This window comes from Bufo bufo, chromosome 6, assembly GCF_905171765.1.
Source record: "Bufo bufo chromosome 6, aBufBuf1.1, whole genome shotgun sequence".
In the NCBI taxonomy this organism is placed as follows: Eukaryota; Metazoa; Chordata; class Amphibia; order Anura; family Bufonidae; genus Bufo; species Bufo bufo.
In genome coordinates, this window is record NC_053394.1 from 359,066,190 (window position 1) to 359,085,916 (window position 19,727).

Sequence of the window (19,727 nt, forward strand, 5' to 3'; positions counted from 1 at the left end):
CCCCTCCCTTCAGCTGGCGTCCCGTGTCCCCCCCCACTCCGGTCGCGGCGACCTCTCTAAGACCCCGCCTATGTGGCGAGGAGGCCACGCCCGCTCGCCGTAGAAAACGCTCCATTCACCGTTGGACGCTGACGTAATGCGGCCCCGCAAGGGTTAAGGATGCAGGATTCCCGGATGATGATGAGGGGGGAAGGAGGTGGACGCAGCCTCCAATCAGCTTGCAGATTGGAGGTGATGGGCGGGGTTTAGCCGGTCCAGGCCTTGGGATGTGACGGGATGATTTTACTGGGAGCCGGGATACAGGGGAAGAACAGGGTCTGGGGAGCCGCACAGGCCGCAGGGAGGCAGTGCTGGGCATTGTAGTCCGTGCCAGGGCCTCAGGCTGCCCATAGGGGGTGCAGTGTCTATCTATATACATGGTGGGTGCAGTGTAAACATTGGACGTCATTGCAGGCTCTGTCTATGGGTCATTTCTATAGGAACCGACAGGTCCACGCGTGTCCTCATCATGTATGTGTGACCAGCCCTAGCCATGGAGGACGGCGCTAGTGTAAATCGCGAGTATAGATTGGCCCATTTCTCTCGTTAGAAATTGAAGGGTTCAGGTCACGGTAAACCGGTTGTCATAGGGGCATCCCACCGCTATCACGTACGTAGTCGTAGCCTCCAGCCAGACAGATGTTGGGAGCAGGAAGAATGGAAGAGTTCCATAGCAAGGAGGAAGAGCCTTGGTATGACCACCATGACCTGGAGCAAGGTAAGAGGGCTTGTGTCATCCGCTGCACTCCCGCCTGAGGGTCCGATTCACACCGGTCAGGCTGGTCGCAGCCGTTTCTGAACTCTGTTCCGTTCCTCTGAATGGCGAGGTTCTGGCGGCGACTTCCCTCTCAGAGGAATTGGGAACTCACGGAAATTCCTGCAAGAAAATCTTAAGACCTGCATTAAAGGGGCTGTCTCACTTCAGCAAGTGGCATTTATCATGTAGAGAAAGTTAATACAAGGCACTTACTAATGTGTTGCTATTATCCATATTGCCTCCTTTGCTGTCTGGATTCATTTTTCCATCACATACGCTGCTTGTTTCCATGGTGACGACCACCCTGCAATCCAGCAGTGGTGGTCGTGCTTGCACACTATGGGAAAAGGTTCCGGCCTCTCTAGGAGCACACATAGGCCGGAGCTTTTTTTCATGTAGTGTGCAAGCACGGCCACCGCTGCAGGTTGGTCGTAACTAGGGATGAGCGAATCGACTTCAGATGAAAAATCCGAAGTCGATTCGCATTAAAACTTGTTCCAATACTGTACGGAGCAGGAGCTCTGTACAGTATTAGAATGTATTGGCTCCGATGAGCCGAAGTTATTACTACCTGAAGTCTCGTGAGACTTCGGGTAATAACTTCATAAATTAATTTGTACTGTAAAAAACCATTTCCCCAACCCGAGTTCGGGAATCATCCTGTCACATCCCAAGTGCTGGACCAGCTTCACAAAGCAATAACTTCGGCTCATGGGAGCCAATACATTCTAATACTGTACGGAGCTCCTGCTCCGTACAGTATTGGAACAAGGTTTTATGCCAATCGACTTTGGATTTTTCATCTGAAGTCGATTCGCTCATCCCTAGTTACGACCACCCTGCAATCCTGCAGCGGTGGCCGTGCTTGCACACTACATGAAAAGGTCCGGCCTATGTGTGCTCCTAGAGAGGCCGGAACCTTTTCCCATAGTGTGCAAGCACGACCACCACTGATGGATTGCAGGATGGTCATAACCATGGATACGAGCAGTGTATAATGTGATGGAAAAATGAATCCAGCCAGCAAAGGAGGCAATATGGACAATCACAATACATTAGTAAGTGCCTTGTAGTAACTTTCTCTACATGATAAATGCCACTTGCAGAAGTGAGACAACCCTTTAAAAGGCTTTTCCAGTTGTTACAAGGGGGTCCTACTGCTCGGACCCCCACCAATCACGAGAATGGGACCCCCCAAAATGAACAGGTTGAGCTGAGCGTCTGTTGATTTCCAGAACTCCCAGCAGTTGGCATGTTCAACCTGCCGCTCCATTTATTTCTGTGTGCTTTTATTGTGTCAGAAAACCAATTTGATACATATGAGATGAGTCCTGTCCCTGACTCATCTCACATACAGGACTCAGGGGAATTTGCATATGTATCAAATAGTTTTTTTACACAATAAAAGCGCAGAGAGCTATGGGGACTGGGTATTGCGGATGTGCTAGCGGCCATCTAGCAACCCATGTCCTCAGCTCTATACACAGAATCCCAGTGACAGGTTCCCTTTTTAAAAAGGATCTGTCCCCTCTCCTGACAGGTCTTTTTTAGTTACTACTTGCATCCCCCATGTAATAACAATTCAGGAGCATCTATTCTTATAACTCGTGTGTTATGCCGTTCCTCTAATATTCCTGCTAGAAGTTAAAGTCTGTGTAGACCTTTGGAGTCAATTTTTGTTTATGATTGCATTTTACTTATTTTGGGCTAAAAAATCGTTTTTACAATTGGTCCTTATTAAAAATATTGAGCCGTTCTGTCACAAAGGGTTAACTGTTTTTCTAGCTGTGGTACTTTCACTTTCACTTTGTGCCTAATAAGCCTTATCTCTAAACTACTATGAGGTCATAAACACTTATTTAAGCCACATTCTTCTCAGTAAGATAAGAGCAGAGCTATAATGACTGCAGAGATAAGGAGCCAGTCAGCTCCTCAACTGACGGAAAAGAGAGAAAATCCACAGGCAGCTACTACAGCATCTCAGCTCTGTACAGAAAAAAGGATTCCATATTTTTAATAAAGACCAATTGAAAAAAATATTTTTAGCTTCAAATAAGTATAATTCAATAATAATAAATAAATAAAAATGCCCCCCAAAGGTGTACATAGCCTTTAAGAGTGAATTGCCAGCAGTCTGCAATAAAGGTCCAGCTGGGTGTTACCAGTTGGGGGCGTGTCCCTGCACAGTTGGACACTATTCAATAAGTGCTGCTAGTGTCTGACTGTGCAGGGACCCCCCCCCCCCCCCTTCACTTCAAATTGCTAGCAGTTCATTCATAATAACAAGGTTCTCCCAAGAAAAGTATTACTATACAATAATTAGAGCTTTTTTATAACATTATAGATATACAGGTGAAAAATGAGAATTTATTTCAGTAATGCAACTTAAAAGGTGAAACTAACCTATGAGATAGACTCATTACATGCAAAGCGACATATTTCAAGCCTTTATTTGTTATAATTTGGATGATTATGGCTTATAGCTTATGAAACCCCAAAGTCACAATCTCAGGTCCCCTTTGCTCAGGGGGTATGGATTAATTAGCTGACTAGAGTGTGACACTTTGAGCAGCGGGGAGCGGGGACCCGGCTCTCACATGAGAGCCGCGGCCCTACTCTAACAGCCCGGATCGGCAGGAGTGCCGATTTGGGCTGTTTAACACTTTACATGCCGCGGGCAATGGCGCCCGCCGCATGTAAAGTGCTAACAGAGTGTCACGGCCTATGGTGTGTGCTGTGACACTGTTGCTACACTTGCAGTTGCCCGCGGCAACGTGTTGCTGTGTGTGCATGCGGTGGCAGTGTCTCGGCCTTCTGGGTGATTGCTGTGACATGGTTGCCATGCATGTTGTTGCCTGCGGCAACGTGTAGCTTTCCATGCTTGTGTGTGCACTTCCCCTTTAAGTGGCTTCCTCCCCTTGTCTGGTGTTGGAAGGGTTAACTCCCTTCCTAGTGTTTTGTTAACACTGGGTTTATGTGTGTGTGGGTGCGGCTGCTTGGGCTATTTAGCCTCTGCTGGATGCCTGAAGCTGAGGGGTACTCCAGCCATGGTGTATGCTGGAGCTATCCTCCTGGTCTTCATATTCCATCTGTCCAGTGAGGGCCACCCTTGTGGTCATAGAAGATGTTAGATGTTCTATGTCATCCAGGTGTCTCCTTCCCGTCCCTATGTGTATGGAGTGGGTTATGTTCAGGGTGTTTGTATGTCTAGTTGGTGTTACATGTCTGGTGGTGTTTGGTGTCCAGCATGTTTACTAGACATTCCCCTGTCTCATGTCTATTGCAGCTATGGGTGTCCTGGGTTCCTGTGTGGTTTGTGATGTGTGCTGTGTCCTTTAATGTTGGTGTGGACAGCAGCACTAGTGCACGGGTTCCAGTCAGTGTGTCTGTGGCAGGTAAGTGTGTTATTGGTCTCGCTTACCTGCCATCTCTATAGCTGTATGTGTTCCCCTCTCCTTGCAGCCTGGCCTCAGATAGAGACTCCTGTTCCTCCATTACTGGGATGAACAGGTCGTCTCTTCCCTGCTCCTAAGTGAGGGATTACCAGGGCGACTTAGGGTCTCTAGGTATCCTGAGTATGAGTCGTCCTACCATCGGGGTCCGCTCATACGGTGAGGAGTCAGGGAGAGGATTAGGGACGCGGTAAGAGGTGACCTGCTCCCTTATTACTCCTTTTGGTCAGGCTGATCCCCTTTACCCTCTGACACTGCACGGTGGGGGGTTTCCCCCACTCCCCGCCGTGACACAGAGGGAGCAGACTCCCTCTATCTCCCATCGGGCACCCCGCGGGGTGCTGATGTGTGTGAAGGCTGGCAGTGGTCTGATGTAGGCCCCAGACCAGTCTTCAGTAATTTCCATCCTCTCTGGCGCAGCCTGCTTGTAAATGTTAGAATTATCATATGTACAGCGCTATGGAATGAATGGCGCTTTAATAATAATAGTAATGGATAGTGCATTGCATTTTAAAAGCAATTAAAAAGCTGTCTGTTATAGTCCCCTTGTGGGACTATTAAGTGGTAAAAAAAACAACAGTTATTCAATTAAAAAAAACATAAATAAAATGACGCTTTTATTTCCATTGAAAATACGCTTTTCAATAAAAAGAAAAAAAAATCTTTCCCATATGTTTGGTATTGCCGCGTCCGTAACGACCCGGACTACATAAATTTCATGTAAATTACCCCCTACGGTGAACGCCGTAAAAAATAAATAAATAAATAAATAAAAAAAGACAGAATTGCTAATTTATTCTTAGTTGCCACCGAAAAAACGTAATAACAAGCGATCAAAAAGTGCCATACAAGTCGTCCCACAAAAATCAAGCCCTCATACAACTCCATAGAAAGAAAGACATTTTTTGCTTTAAAACAAAAAAGGGGGTTTTATTGAAAAAAGTAGTAAAATGTAAAAAAAAAACAACTATATGTATTTGGTATCACTGTAATTGTACTGACCCAGAGAATAAATATATTATGTTATTTGTACCGAAAAATTAACGCCATGAAATTTATAACGTAAAAAGCGGTGGTAGTATTGCTGTTTTTCCTATCTCCCTGACAGAGTTAATAAAAGTTAATCAGAAAGTTATGTGTACCCTAAAATGGCGCCATTAAAAACTACAACTTGTCCCGCAAAAAACAGGCCCTCATAAAGCTATATAGACGGAAAAATTAAAAAGTTATAGCTCTTGGAACGCGACGATGAAAAAAGGAAGAAAAACGCTTGGTCAGTAAGGCCCAAAACAGGCTGGTCACTAAGGGGTTAATGTACATGACATTGTTCTCCTGGCAGTGCCCCCTGCTGTTTATCCTTCTGGTCCACCTTCTCCTGCATTCAGAGGTGGACTGACATGCTCAGCGGCTTCCCTGTTCCTCTCAGTGCCCGCATAGTGAAGAAAGCAGGTGTATCGGCCCGGACGGCGTTCATTCATCCCTACTCTAGAAGTAGATCGCTATATCTCTCTCTAGACAGCGAGGAGGAAATGATGGGGGTCTCACAGGGGGCTATATGTTTCTATGCTAGGAAGGAAGGGGTTAGCAAGAGCTAATTACAGCACATCCTGAGAGATGCAGGGGCTTCATGAGCTGCTGCCCCCCTCACACAGGGGAAAAAGTCCTCCAGATATGTGAGTTAGGCCTCATGCAAACTGCGGATCCGCAAAAAACGGAAGCCAACCGTGTGCCTTCCGCAATTTGCGGAACGGGCAGCCCATTGTAGAAATGTCTATTCTTGTCCGCAAAACGGAAGGGGCCACGGAAGGGTGCAACGGATGCGGACAGCACACGGAGTGCTGTCCGCATCTTTTGCGGCCCCATTGAAGTGAATGGTTCTGCACCCGAGCCGCAAAAAACGCGGCTCGGATGCGGACCACAAAAACGGTCGTGTGCATGAGGCCTAATAAAAACACAAGCTTATTTTTTGTCCATTCCAGTTTTTTTTGCGGCCCATATGCGAAACCATTCACTTCAATGGGGCCGCAAAAAAACGGAAATGACTCAGTCTCAGTGTGCATTCAATGTCCGTATGTCCATTCCGCAAAAAAATAAAACATGTCCTATTGCTGTCCGCATTTCGGACAAGGATAGGACTTTTGTATTAGGGTCCGGATGTTCCGTTCCTCAAAATGCGGAATGCATATGGCTGGTATCCGTGTTTTGCGGATCTGTAATTTGCAGACCGCAAAACAAAAATGGTCGTGTGCATGAGCCATGGTAGTCCATAGCCACCTGGTAATTGCATATACAAGGCCATATATTGCTAGCGGTTTTTGAAGGTGAACAGGTTCCTCTATACCTAAAACAGAGGACCCTCTACCTCATACAGGGGTTCAGGGCGTAGCTATAGGGCAGGGATCAGCAACCTCCGGCACTCCAGCTGTTCTGAAACTACAACTCCCAGAATCCTCCTTTCACTTCTATAGGAGTTACAAGAACAACCGAGTAAGTATGCATGCTGGGAGCTGTAGTTGCTGACCCCTGCTATGGGGGGTGCAGAGATAGCAGTGATCCCTGGCGCACATAGGAAGGCATCAGTATTATAAATGGCACACGGTAGGTGGGGGGCCCTGTTACATATTGCACTATAGGGCCCAGGAGCTTCGGGATAAGCCTCTCAGCAGTTTTATATGCAGACACACTTGCTTTTGTTAAAGGGGTGTTCTTGCCTGGAGCATTGATGACATGTGGCAAGGATATGCCATCAGTTCCCAGAGGTGGTACCCGCACCTATCTCCAGAACAGGGCGCCCAAAGTGCAGGGAAAGCGCTCGTGCATACGCTGCCCCCCTTCCATTCTCTGCTATGAGAGTTCCAAAAATAGGCGCGTGCAGGCTTGGCTATATCTGGCAGTCCCATAGCGGTGAACTGAGAGGTGGCCGTGATTGCGCAGCTTGCTCTATATTCCCCCCCCTATGGGACTTCCGAAAACAGCCAAGCGTGCTCACTTGACTCTTGTACGACTCCCATAGCAGTGAATGGAGAGCAAGCCACGTTGTGCTCTCCTTCACTTCTGGGCCCCCATTCTGGAGATAGGAGTGGGACCCGCACCCATCTGACATTAACAGCATATCCTAGCAATATGCCAGCAATGTCCGAGATGGGAATGCCCCTTTAAAGGGCATCTGTCAGCAGATTTGTACCTATGACACTGGCTGACCTGTTACATGTGCGCTTGGCAGCTGAAGGCATCTGTGTTGGTGCCATGTTCATATGTGCCAGCATTGCTGAGAGAAAACAATGTTTTAATATATGCAAATGAGCCTCTAGGAGCAACAGGGGCGTTGTCATTACACCTAGAGGCTCTGCTCTCTTTACAACTGCCACACCCTCTGCACTTTCATTGACAGGGTCAGTCATCAGGTCTGGTCCTGTCAATCAAAGTGCAGAGGGTGCGGCAGTTGCATAGAAAGCAGAGCCTCTAGGTGTAATGACGACGCCCCCATTGCTCCTAGAGGCTCATTTGCATATATTAAAACATCATTTTTCTCAGCAATGCTGGCGCATATGAACATGGGACCAACACAGATGCCTTCAGCTGCCAAGCGCACATGTAACAGGTCAGTCAGTTTAATTGGTCAAAGAAGCATATGATGCCTTTCGATGAAGACTAAATGCTGTGAATTTTCCAGCAAAAATTGCGCCAATGTGCATTTCAGCACGGATGTGCTGCAGATTTCACCATCTGTATTACAAAGGGTGAAATCCCTAGAAGAAATTTGCAACATAAATTGACTGCTATTGAAATAATACTTAGGCCCCTTTCACACGGGCGAGTATTCCGTGCGGGTGCAATGCGGTAGGTAAACGCATTGCACCCGCACTGAATCCGGACCCATACATTTCTATGGGGCTGTGCACATGAGCGGTGATTTTCACGCATCACTTGTGCGTTGCGTGAAAATCGCAGCATGCTCCTCTTTGTGCGTTTTCCACGCAACGCAGGCCCCATAGAAGTGAATGGGGCTGCGTGAAAATCGCAAGCATCCGCAAGCAAGTGCAGATGCGGTGCGATTTTCACGCACGGTTGCTAGGAGACGATCGGGATGGGGACCCGATCATTATTATTTCCCCTTATAACATGGTGCAGAATGCATAGTACAATAGGGCTGGAGGAGTTAAAAAAATAATAATAATTTAACTCGCCTTAATCCACTTGCTCGCGCAGCCCGGCTTCTCTTCTGTCTTCATCTTTGCTGTGCACAGGAAAAGGACCTGTGGTGACGTCACTGTGGTCATCGCATGGTCTGTCACATGATCCATCACCATGGTGATGGATCATGTGATGGACCATGTGATGAGCGCAGTGACGTCATCAAAGGTCCTATTCCTCAAAGAAGACAGAAGAGAAGCCGGGCTGCGCGAACAAGTGGATTAAGGTGAGTTAAATTATTTATATTTTTTTTAACTCCTCCATCACTATTGTACTACTATCTGTATTCAGAATGCTATTATTTTCCCTTATAACCATGTTATAAGGGAAAATAATACAATCTACACAACACCTAACCCAGTGATAGGCAAACTGTGGCTCTCCAGCTGTTGCAAAACTACAACTCCCACCATGCCCTGCTGTAGGCTGAAAGCTGTAGGCAGTCTTTGCATGCTGGGAGTTGTAGTTCTGCAACAGCTGGAGAGCCGCAGTTTGCCTATCACTGAATTCTAACCCAAACCCGAACTTCAGTGAAGAAGTCCGGGTTTGGGTCTGGGTACCAAACATGCCAATTTTTCTCACACGCGTGCAAAACGCATTACAATATTTTGCACTCGCGCGGAAAAATCGTGCATTTTCCCGCAACGCACCCGCATCTTATCCAGGCCAAAAACATGACGCCCATGTGAAAGAGGCCTTAGAAAGACAATCATCTGCAAGGATCCTGCATGCTGATGGTTTCCTTGTGGCAACCTGGACAAATTAAAGGTAAACTAAAGAAGAAATATTAGGCTACTTTCACACTTGCGGCAGAGGATTCTGGCAGGCAGTTGCGTCGCTGATCAGTTTTTTTCCGGTATTGAGCCCCTAGGATGGATCTCTATGCCGGAAAAGAAAAACGCTAGTGTGAAAGTACCCTAACCAGTGTTAAAAGGATTTTCTGGGTGTTAAATATTGATGAACTATCCTCAGGATAGTTCATCAATACCTGATCAGTCGGGGTCTGACATCCGGTACTCCCACCAGTCAGCTGTTTGAAGACGCCACAGCGCTTACTGAAGCCTTCTCGCAGCTTACCAAGCACGGCGCCGTCCTTCTGATAGTGGCTGTGCTTGATATTGTGCCTAGGCCACGTGACCGATGAACACGATGCTCATAAAGTGCTGCTGCCTCTTCAAACAGCTGATCAGTGGGGGGTGCCAGGACTCGGACCCCCACCGATCTAATACTGAGGATAGGTCATCAGTATTAAAGGGAATCAGTCACCAGCGACCTCCCTATCAAACTGTTTGCATAGACACATAGCTGTGGTTCACCTGATTAAAAGGCTGTTTTTCTTTTATTGATCCGAGGCTCCGTTCCTGGGTTGTTATACTTTATCCTAATATGCAAATTAGGCCTTTGGTGCAATGAGTGCATCGCCATTGCTCTTGTTGCACCCAAGCTCCGCTCTTTTCTGTGGACAGCCCGTCCCTCACTGGTCTGCCAGTGCCTGGCACTGTTAATCAAAGCAGCAAGGGATCGGCTGGCCACAGACATTAGTGGAGCTTGGGTGCGACAAGAGCAATGGTTATACCCTCATTGCACCAAAGACCTAATTTGCATATCATGAAAAAGTATAACAACTCAGTAATGGAGCCTCAGATCAACTAAAGAAAAACAGTGTGAACCACAGCTATGTGTCTATGCAAACAGTTGGATAAGGAGGTCGCTGGTGAAAGATTCCCTTTAAACACTCGGAAAAAGCAATGAGTTGTCACTTCAAAGCATGATTTTTCTTTCGAAATCCCGTAGACTTTTGTCACTTATGTCTCCACTTTGTTCTTGCAGCCTGCCATTACTTTAGAGCCATCCATTGTATTTCTATGAATTATGAATGTGAGGTGCCTGACAGTCTACGTGGCCGTCAGACGTGAACACTACGTGGGAGGGGAAGACAGTTCCTATTAGAACTATGAATAATATATACCATTCATCATAGAAGCGTTCTTTAAGTTTACACAATCAGGTTTTTCCGAAGCAGTTTTGGAGCCAGGATCACTCCATCGAAAAAGCTGAACGTGTAAACCCCAGCCTCGGCCATAGAGTGGTGGTGGTCGTTCTCAGGAATAAGATGCGCCTTACAAGGCTGAGGCTACACCTTGACTTTTTGTAGAGCTTTTGATTGAATTTAAAAAGTTTTTTCCGAGACTTTTATCCTCAGGATTGGTCATCAGTATCTGATTGGTGGGGGTCCAAGACCCGAGAACCCCTGCCGATCAGCTGTTTGAGAAGGCATGAGAGCTAGCAATAGTGCCGTGGCCTTCTCGCTGCTTTTCCTAGGCCAAGTGCCGAAACGTTCATCGATCACATGGCCTCGACACAGCTCAGCCCCATTAAGGCCTCATTCAGACGGACCGCACATGGCAGCAACCATAATAGAAAATACCTATTTTTGTCTGCGATTACAGACAAGAATAGGACATGCTCTATCCTTTTCGCGGAACGGAACGACGGATGCAGACAGCACACGGTGTGCTTTCCGCATCTTTTGCGGCCCCACTGGAATGAATGGGTCTGGATGGGCACTTAAGTGAATGGGGCTTAGCTGCAATACAGTGTACAGCGCTGTCCTTGGTGAGCTGACAGCTGTTTGGCGGGGTCCTGGTTGTGAGACCCCCACCAATCAGTATCAAAATCTCGGAAAACCTCTGAGATTGAGCGACAGCTGAAGTCCAAAGCAGTAAATTGACTTGTATGCATGTGTGCGCACTGCAGAGGTCACGCTGTTGTTAAAATCAATGCGACAAAAAAGTGTAGTTGTAGCCTCAGCATAATTCTCATTTTCTCCACCAGATCTGCATCTGGCAGCCGAACTGGGGAAGACCCTGTTGGAGCGCAACAAGGAATTAGAAGTATCTCTGCAGCAGATGTACCTGAGCAATGAGGACCAGGTGCAGGAGATTGAGGTAACCGGCCAGCACCTGGTGTAAAAGAATGCTTGGACTTCAATATTGATGACCTATCCTTAGTATCCGATCGGTAGGGGTCCGACTCCCAGCATCCCTGCCGTTCAGCTGTTTGAGGAGGCTACAGCCTGTTCCTAGGGCAGCGACGTCACTTTTATCGGTCACATGGCCTACGTGCACCTCAGAATGGGCCTGGGCTGCAATACCAAGCACAGCCATTATACAGTGTACGGCGCTGTGCTTGGTGTGCTCACCGGAGTTCCACAGCCTTTTCAAACAGCTGATCATTGGTGGTGCCAGGAGTCGGACTCCCAAGTATCAGATGTGGATGACCTATCCTGTGGATATATCTTCAGTATTGATCTCCTGGAAAACAGGGAGACTGCCACTGATCAAAATATTAAGGTCGCATACCCTCGTATGGACGAACCTGTATACTGCTGCTCCGTTTATTCCCTATGGACTGAGTGCTTGGCTATCTCTTGCCAGTCCCATAGAAATGGAAGGAGCAGCAACAGACAAGTGCCACCTGACGCTCCATTCATATGGGGTAGAGATCCACAGGGCAGGGACTAAGTATCTGATCTGTGGGAGTCTGACCACTGGGACAAGACTCTTACTCCCTTTCCTGTGGATAGGGTATACATTTCTAACTTGGCACAACCCTGATCCGTATTCCCTATTAGCACTTTTTGACATCATAGAGAGGGGTGGCCCTGTTCAGCAACTCCCTCTATAAGCCAGAGCAGAGGGACACTCCCATTAAAGGGGTTCTCCGGGTTTTATTATTGATGACGTATCCTCAGGATAGGTCATCAGTATCAGATCGGCGCACCTTCCCTTCATACAGCTGATCGGCAGGGGTGGGAAGGGAAGGCGTGCGTGTACCATATTCCTTCTCTCTTCCTGCTTGCTGCTGCTATGTCTATGGCGAGCAGGAAGAGAGAAGGGAGACGGCACACGCTCACTGCGCGCGCCTTTCATTCAGCCGATCGGCGGGGGTGTCAGACCCCCGCCAATCTGATATTGATGACCTATCCTGAGGATAGGTCATCAATATTAAAAGCCCGGAGAACCCCTTTAAGGTGAACCCTGTCTATCCTTCCATTACATGGTTAGCTATTAATCTGAATAGCCCATATGTAAAGCTACATTTCCACTAAAGTAGCAGTGAAATTAATGGCCGGATGCTAGTACATACAATGCTTCAGATGTCTTAAGCACTGCGACTGTTCATTGTTATTCGAAGTCTTCTTGGAGGGTTCCCTTGGCGATAAGTCAGTGAGGTCCATTGGTCAACATGGCCTTAGAGTTTTTAGAGAAACTTTCTTAGTGTAATTAAAAATGCTACCTGCTAGCTTATATACAGTAATAATGGATTTATAAAACTTTATGAAAAAGTCTGTTGTCATCAGCATCTTTCATTGGGTCCTGGCAATGAGTGTGGAATTTCTGCAAGACCTCCGGCACCCATGTGCAGGTAGCCTTAGGCATCTCAACCCCAAACCAGCACTGTCTACAGATGGGTATCTTTTGTTTGGCAGATAAGCTAATTTGATTTCCCTTTTCTCATGGAAAAATAAGTTTCCATACACTGGTGTGTCTCTTCACAGGACTGGAGAGTGAAACAGTACTACCTCCGGAACTGGAGAGTGAAACAGTACCCCCTCCGGTACTGGAGAGTGAAACAGTACCCCCTCCGGTACTGGAGAGTGAAACAGTACCCCCTCCGGAACTGGAGAGTGAAACAGTACCCCCTCCAGGACTGGAGAGTGAAACAGTACCCCCTCCGGAACTGGAGAGTGAAACAGTACCCCCTCCGGAACTGGAGAGTGAAACAGTACCCTCTCCAGGACTGGAGAGTGAAATAGTACCCTCTCCAGGACTGGAGAGTGAAATAGTACCCCCTCCAGGACTGGAGAGTGAAACAGTACCCCCTCCGGAGCTGGAGAGTGAAACAGTACCCCCTCTGGAGCTGGAGAGTGAAACAGTACCCCCTCTGGAGCTGGAGAGTGAAACAGTACCCCCTCCAGGACTGGAGAGTGAAACAGTACCCCCTCCAGGACTGGAGAGTGAAACAGTACCCCCTCCGGAACTGGAGAGTGAAACAGTACCCCCTCCGGGACTGGAGAGTGAAATAGTACCCCCTCCGGGACTGGAGAGTGAAACAGTACCCCCTCCGGAGCTGGAGAGTGAAACAGTACCCCCTCCGGAGCTGGAGAGTGAAACAGTACCCCCTCCGGAGCTGGAGAGTGAAACAGTACCCTCTCCAGGACTGGAGAGTGAAATAGTACCCTCTCCAGGACTGGAGAGTGAAATAGTACCCCCTCCGGAACTGGAGAGTGAAACAGTACCCCCTCCGGAACTGGAGAGTGAAACAGTACCCCCTCCGGAACTGGAGAGTGAAACAGTACCCCCTCCAGGACTGGAGAGTGAAACAGTATCCCCTCCGGAACTGGAGAGTGAAACAGTACCCCCTCCGGAGCTGGAGAGTGAAACAGTACTCCCTCCGGAGCTGGAGAGTGAAACAGTACTCCCTCCGGAGCTGGAGAGTGAAACAGTACTCCCTCCGGAGCTGGAGAGTGAAACAGTACTCCCTCCGGAGCTGGAGCGTGAAACAGTACCCCCTCTGGAGCTGGAGAGTGAAACAGTATCCCCTCCGGAGCTGGAGAGTGAAACAGTATCCCCTCCGGAGCTGGAGAGTGAAACAGTACTCCCTCCGGAGCTGGAGAGTGAAACAGTACTCCCTCCGGAGCTGGATAGTGAAACAGTACCCCCTCTGGAGCTGGAGAGTGAAACAGTATCCCCTCCGGAGCTGGAGAGTGAAACAGTATCCCCTCCGGAGCTGGAGAGTGAAACAGTATCCCCTCCGGAGCTGGAGAGTGAAACAGTATCCCCTCCGGAGCTGGAGAGTGAAACAGTATCCCCTCCGGAGCTGGAGAGTGAAACAGTACCCCCTCCAGAACTGGAGAGTGAAACTGTATCCCCTCCATACACCTTTGGCCTAAAGCACTGTTGATTTGGTATAACTTAAAATGCACATGAACTAAATAGCAAAATAAAAAATCAGAGTTTTTTACTTTTGTGTTCTTTGTTGCTCTGCAGTACCTCAGTAAACAGCTGGAGATGCTGCGGCAGGTGAACGAGCAACACGCCAAGGTGTATGAGCAATTGGACACAGTAGCACGAGACCTGGAAGCCACCAATGTCCGGCTTCTACAGGAAAACAAGGTGGCCCAACAGAAAATAGAAAGGTGAGGAAATTACAAAATGTGAGGAACCAGACTGGCTGACCATCGAACAGTTTACCTACTAGGGGAGGGAAACGCTTATATATTTCGTCCAGACCTGATTGTCAATATTCCATATCTCCAGTTTAACAGATACTATAGATGGTCTGCAGAAGCAGGTAGAGGACCTGCAGAGACAGGTTGAGGAATTGCAAGGTATGGACAAGGTACGAACCAGAAGGGAGAAGAGAGAAAGGCGTCGCACTATCCACACCTTTCCTTGTTTACGTGAACTGTACCCTAGTAACTGGTAAGATATGACTATAGTAAACTTTTTAAAACTTTAGTGAACCTTGAGGCACATGTTATATTTCTTACTCGCAGACATTTTACATAAGTACTAGGGGGCACATTTATTAAGACCTGCATTTTAGATGCCGGTCTTAATAAGCCCTACACCTGGCGGTGGATCGCTGAAGTTATTTACAGGCGCCAGCCTGTACATAACTTTGGCATATTCACCGCCGACTCTAAATATAGGACAGCTTCCTTATTGTCTTACATTTAGACCATTTTCTACGCCTAAACCAGATGTAGAGAATGTTGAATGAGACGGGCCTGCCGTCCCGTCCCCTTCCCCACACCTTTCTTAGACTGGCATAAGCGGGGGAAAGTCAAAACATGGCGTGCAACAGGATCTGCGGCAGGTATATGCCGCAAAATTGGCGTACATGTGTAAATGACCCCCAAATATTCTTTGTTAAAATTTCCTACTATTTTGTTTCTGCAGAGTGTGTGTAAGTCCTTTACTTAGTTGCTGGTGACGTAAATCCGTCAGAGCTCTGCTCCTGTTTCTGATGGCTCTCTCTGCTCTCCTCCTCCCTTCTCTCAATATTAAAAGATAGCAGCAGGGAGGGGGAGGAGGTTGTACACAGCAGATCTGAGCAAACTCAAAACCATTTGGAGCCATCTAAGCGCAGGAGACCATCATTGGTAAAATAACTTCACTTATGCATGGTAGAAATCTTCTCAAAGTTTTATTGCTGATGGTCCAGTATGCTTGTGTGCAGGTATGATGAAACAGTCAGCAAGCATGCTTCTTGCCTGGACCTGTCTCAGAGACCTTTACAGATGGAAAATCAGCGTTTGCAGATGGCTGTGAATGCTTTGAGGGCGCAGGTAGCAGAGGAACGGCAGCGGAAGGAGAGGGCAGAACAGGAGTACCAGGCTGTCATCCAGGAGTACGCTGAGCTGGAGCAAAGAGCTTGTGAGATGGAAAACTGCAAGATGCGTATAAAAGAGCTGGAGAGTGAACTGCAAGAACTACAGCAGATGAAACAAGTGAGTTTATTCAGATCCTAAGGCTGGGGCGATGTGTGGTTACATGGGAGGTGTAGTAATAATTGTAGGAATACTGTGATTGCAATGCAACCGCAAGGGTGATTCTTCAGCCAACATCTATTCCTTTTAACTCCCCCATACACACGCATTGGAAAGAGCAGAGCATGCAGCTGCCAGACGCCTGAGAACAAAACCATCAGGCATGTTGAAGTTCATCCTTCATCATCATATGTTGGGAGGAGAGCCAGCACACCCCCATGCGTAGTCATCCACTCCTGCTGAAATTGGCATGTTCAACAGACATTGCTCTTATGTATATGGGCACCTTTACTCGCCACCATTAACCCCTTAAAGGGGTTATCCCATAATTGATGTACAAAATGAAAATCAGACATTATATAGTACTTGACAATACCTTTCTAACAAAGCTAGAACCAGTCCCATACCTCACATGGGTCCTGAGATCACCACCGGTCCAATTGCTCTGCTCGATTACCTTCAGCCCGGCAGCTCAGGGGGCATGTCCTTTCTGTTGCAGCTCTCTCCCTGTAAGGGCTCATGCACACGAACGTCTTCTGCATTCAGTATACGGGCCATTTTCTGCGTTCCGCATACGGTCCGTATACGGAACCATTCATTTCAATGGGTCCGCAAAACATGCGGACAGCACTCTGTGTGCTGTCCGCATCCGTTGCTCTGTTCCGTGGCCCCATAGAAATTATGAGTCCAGTCCTATTCTTGTCCGTTTTGCTGACAAGAATAGGCATTTCTATAATGGGCCTCCTGTTCCGTTCCGCAAATTGTGGAAGGCACGCGGTCGTGTGAACAAGCCCTAACTGTCACAGCCTCTAGCAGAACATATGGCTTGTGGCCGTTGAAGATTTAAAATGAGCACGTTCGACCAGCTCAGTGAGACGGGCAATTAATAAGGAAAAGAACAAACAGCAGGTGGCGCTATACAGGTACATTTTATTGAATAACTCACTGGCTATACTACATTTTTAATTATATGCAATTATAAAAGTATTCATATCCAGGTGCTGGTTTGAAAAATGTAGAATATATTTTGTGACACAGCCCCTTTAAGGACATGGCGTATTTTGGATGCAGTGATTTTGTTATTTGCACAACCACTTTATTTTCCTTTCTTGAAGGGGTTACATCCTCTGGAAGGAAACTAAACACAGCAGTAAATGTTATAAGATACAATAAAAACATTACTCACCTCTCAAATTCTCTGCTGATCTGGCACAGACAATCCAATGGCCCCTTGGTCTTTATTCGCAAGTGGCCGGCATGTGACCACTGCAGCCAGTTGGTGGCCTCAGCAGTCATCTGCCATTCACTGCACAGCGATGGCAGCCACGATGCTACTAGGCCACCAATTGACTACAGCGGTCACACGCTGGCCATGAAGGATCGGGTTGCCCACCGGAGTGTCTGAACTGGATCGGTTGAGGATTGAAGAGGTGACTATTGTAGCATTTGCTGCTCTTTCCATTCTAATTTTTTTGTGGTCAGATATAACCCTTTTTATATGGACAATCAGTGAGCTTACTGTACATATACGGCAAACTGCTTCCAGCCTGTGCTGTAGATGTATGGTGCGTGGTGCAATAATAATGCTGCTATTTTGCATGACCAGATGGATGTCGTATGGCCCCACCGGAAACTGCTGGATAGAGCATGTGTTGTAAAGATGGAAATTGCCCCATATTTATCATCTGACATGGTGTATAGCTGACGTGCCCCATGTCTCCCTTGCTCTTCAGGACAGGGAATGCATGAAATGTTGGCTGAACGCGTTGTTGGGTCCATGGGCCATTTTTTACCATCCGTAATTATGATATCATTGTGCTCATAAATGTCACCAGTGTGCTCTTAGAAACAAGAGCCCTAATTGTCTGTAATTGTCTATGTAGGAAGACAATTGGACAAAGACAAAGAGCAATCATGCTTTCAAAGAAGCCTTTGTATCCGAAATCTGCAGATGCATTTAGGCAGACGGATGCCGCAGCCTAAAATATGCGATGGCGAGATGAATTCTCAGCAATCTAATTACTGCATTGTTTACTTGATAACGGTTCATATTTTTATATATTCACACAGGTGAAGCGTTATCTCCTAAGCCGGGGGGATAGCCTATCACAGGCATTGCTAGAACCCCTTAACAAGACCCCAGAAACGGATGACCCAGAGCCATTGGAGGGGGAGGAAAACGTGAGCAGGAATCCAGCCTCTCCAAACTCAGCCGTCAGGAAAAGCTGCAGCGACACGGCGCTGAACGATATCGTAGGGAGAGACGCCGCCAGCCGTCACGCAGGGAATTATACCCTGCACGCCAACACGAGGCGCCGTGGTATGTCTATTCTGCGAGAGGTGGATGAGCAGTATCACGCGCTGCTGGAACGTTACGAGGAGCTGTTGGCCAAATGCAGGAAACACGAGGACAACCTCTGCCATGCCGGAGTGCAGACTTCACGTCCGGTGTCCAGAGACAATTCCAGCAGAGACCTCCCTGCCGAGGAAGAAGAGCCCGAGAGAGCACTGACCCTCCAGCTGGAGGCTGCCGACCGACGGCTGGAGCAGAGTCAACCCGAGTACAAGGCTCTGTTTAAAGAGATATTTAATCGCATCCAGAGAACCAAGCAAGATGTTAGCGCTGGGAAGGGTCCTGGTGGCAAGTGAGGCCCATCAAGACCAAATTTTACAGAGTTGCCGCCCCCGCACACTTATGTTCTCCCTGCCTGCGGAGCTCTTTTCTCACTGCTCATAGCAGACTCCACTCGCACTTACGTGTCCACATATGAATAATCCAGTGGTCCATGTTCTGAATAAGCTTTGCTCTGCACAGCCAATGCATTATTCATGTATGACTATTACCAAGCTACATCTCAGCATAAGTGAAATCTGCAGCTCAGGTTCTCTTTAGACCTGTATCGTGGGTTACGGTCCGACTTCATCCATGGTCCTGGCTATCCCAGGAAGAATTGGCTGGTACGTAGTGTAGAACAATACCTATTACCCCCGTATCATAGAAGTCGATATGCGTTAGTTCACATTTGCAACACTAATTGTTAACCATGTAGCTCCAGGCCGTATACAGCACTATAAAGAGCGGTGTCACCGCCAGCCTATCTATAACTGGCTGGTCATTACAGGTATATACAGCATGCCTGTCGTGTGGCACGTGTTTCATACAAGGAGGTTTTTGGAGAGGTCCATTGCTGTCTGCATCAGTGTTTTAAGCTCAGCAGAATTCGCCTCTGCACTCTGCTGCTAAATGTATTATCCTTTTTACCTTTGTGCGTCTGTGTGCGTCTTTCCTTCCAAACCCAGGTAGAACTTTTTCGACTACAAAAAAAGAAAAAAAAATCCAATAGGCCATTTATACCTTTTTTAATACACTACAACCTAGGCACCATAATGGTGATCTATCCAGCATTGCAGGTGAAGAGGGCCCTGCCTCTCCACAATCACAGCGTCCCTGGACCTGTCACTGTGACCCATCGCTGAGCAGCTACCAGTAATATATGAACATTAACGTCATACGATCACCCTATGAAAGCCATGCTTCCAGCACCTATGCAGTTAAAAGATGGCGTAGAGGTGCTGCGGGAGCCCTATCGTGTATGCAATAAGATGGCGGTTTATTGTGTGTTTTACTCAGAATTGTTTCGGTTTTGAACATGCCACCACGGACCCTGCGTGCACACCCCAGCTGACCTCCATTCACTGCCTATATGCTCACATCACTGCTGTGTAC

The 19,727-nt window shown here is 47.5% G+C and overlaps 1 protein-coding gene across 1 annotated transcript; it reads left to right on the forward strand.

Moving 5' to 3' along the window:
- The first annotated feature begins 5 nt into the window (after positions 1-5).
- CDR2L (cerebellar degeneration related protein 2 like) lies at positions 6-19,348 on the forward strand. Its single transcript, XM_040435679.1, has 6 exons — positions 6-757; positions 11,278-11,390; positions 14,496-14,644; positions 14,766-14,930; positions 15,691-15,961; positions 18,071-19,348. The coding sequence occupies exons 1-6, from the start codon at positions 679-681 to the stop codon at positions 18,647-18,649; spliced, it is 1,356 nt and encodes a 451-aa protein (XP_040291613.1). The 5' UTR covers positions 6-678; the 3' UTR covers positions 18,650-19,348.
- The last annotated feature ends 379 nt before the right edge of the window (positions 19,349-19,727 follow it).

Bases quoted from the DNA above. Each gene is read 5' to 3' on its own strand.
- CDR2L (XM_040435679.1), top strand. From the start codon at position 679: ATGTTGGGAGCAGGAAGAATGGAAGAGTTCCATAGCAAGGAGGAAGAG. The intron at 14,931-15,690 runs GTAAGATATGAC...GCTTGTGTGCAG, and splicing joins GAACTGTACCCTAGTAACTG to GTATGATGAAACAGTCAGCA. The intron at 15,962-18,070 runs GTGAGTTTATTC...ATATTCACACAG, and splicing joins AACTACAGCAGATGAAACAA to GTGAAGCGTTATCTCCTAAG.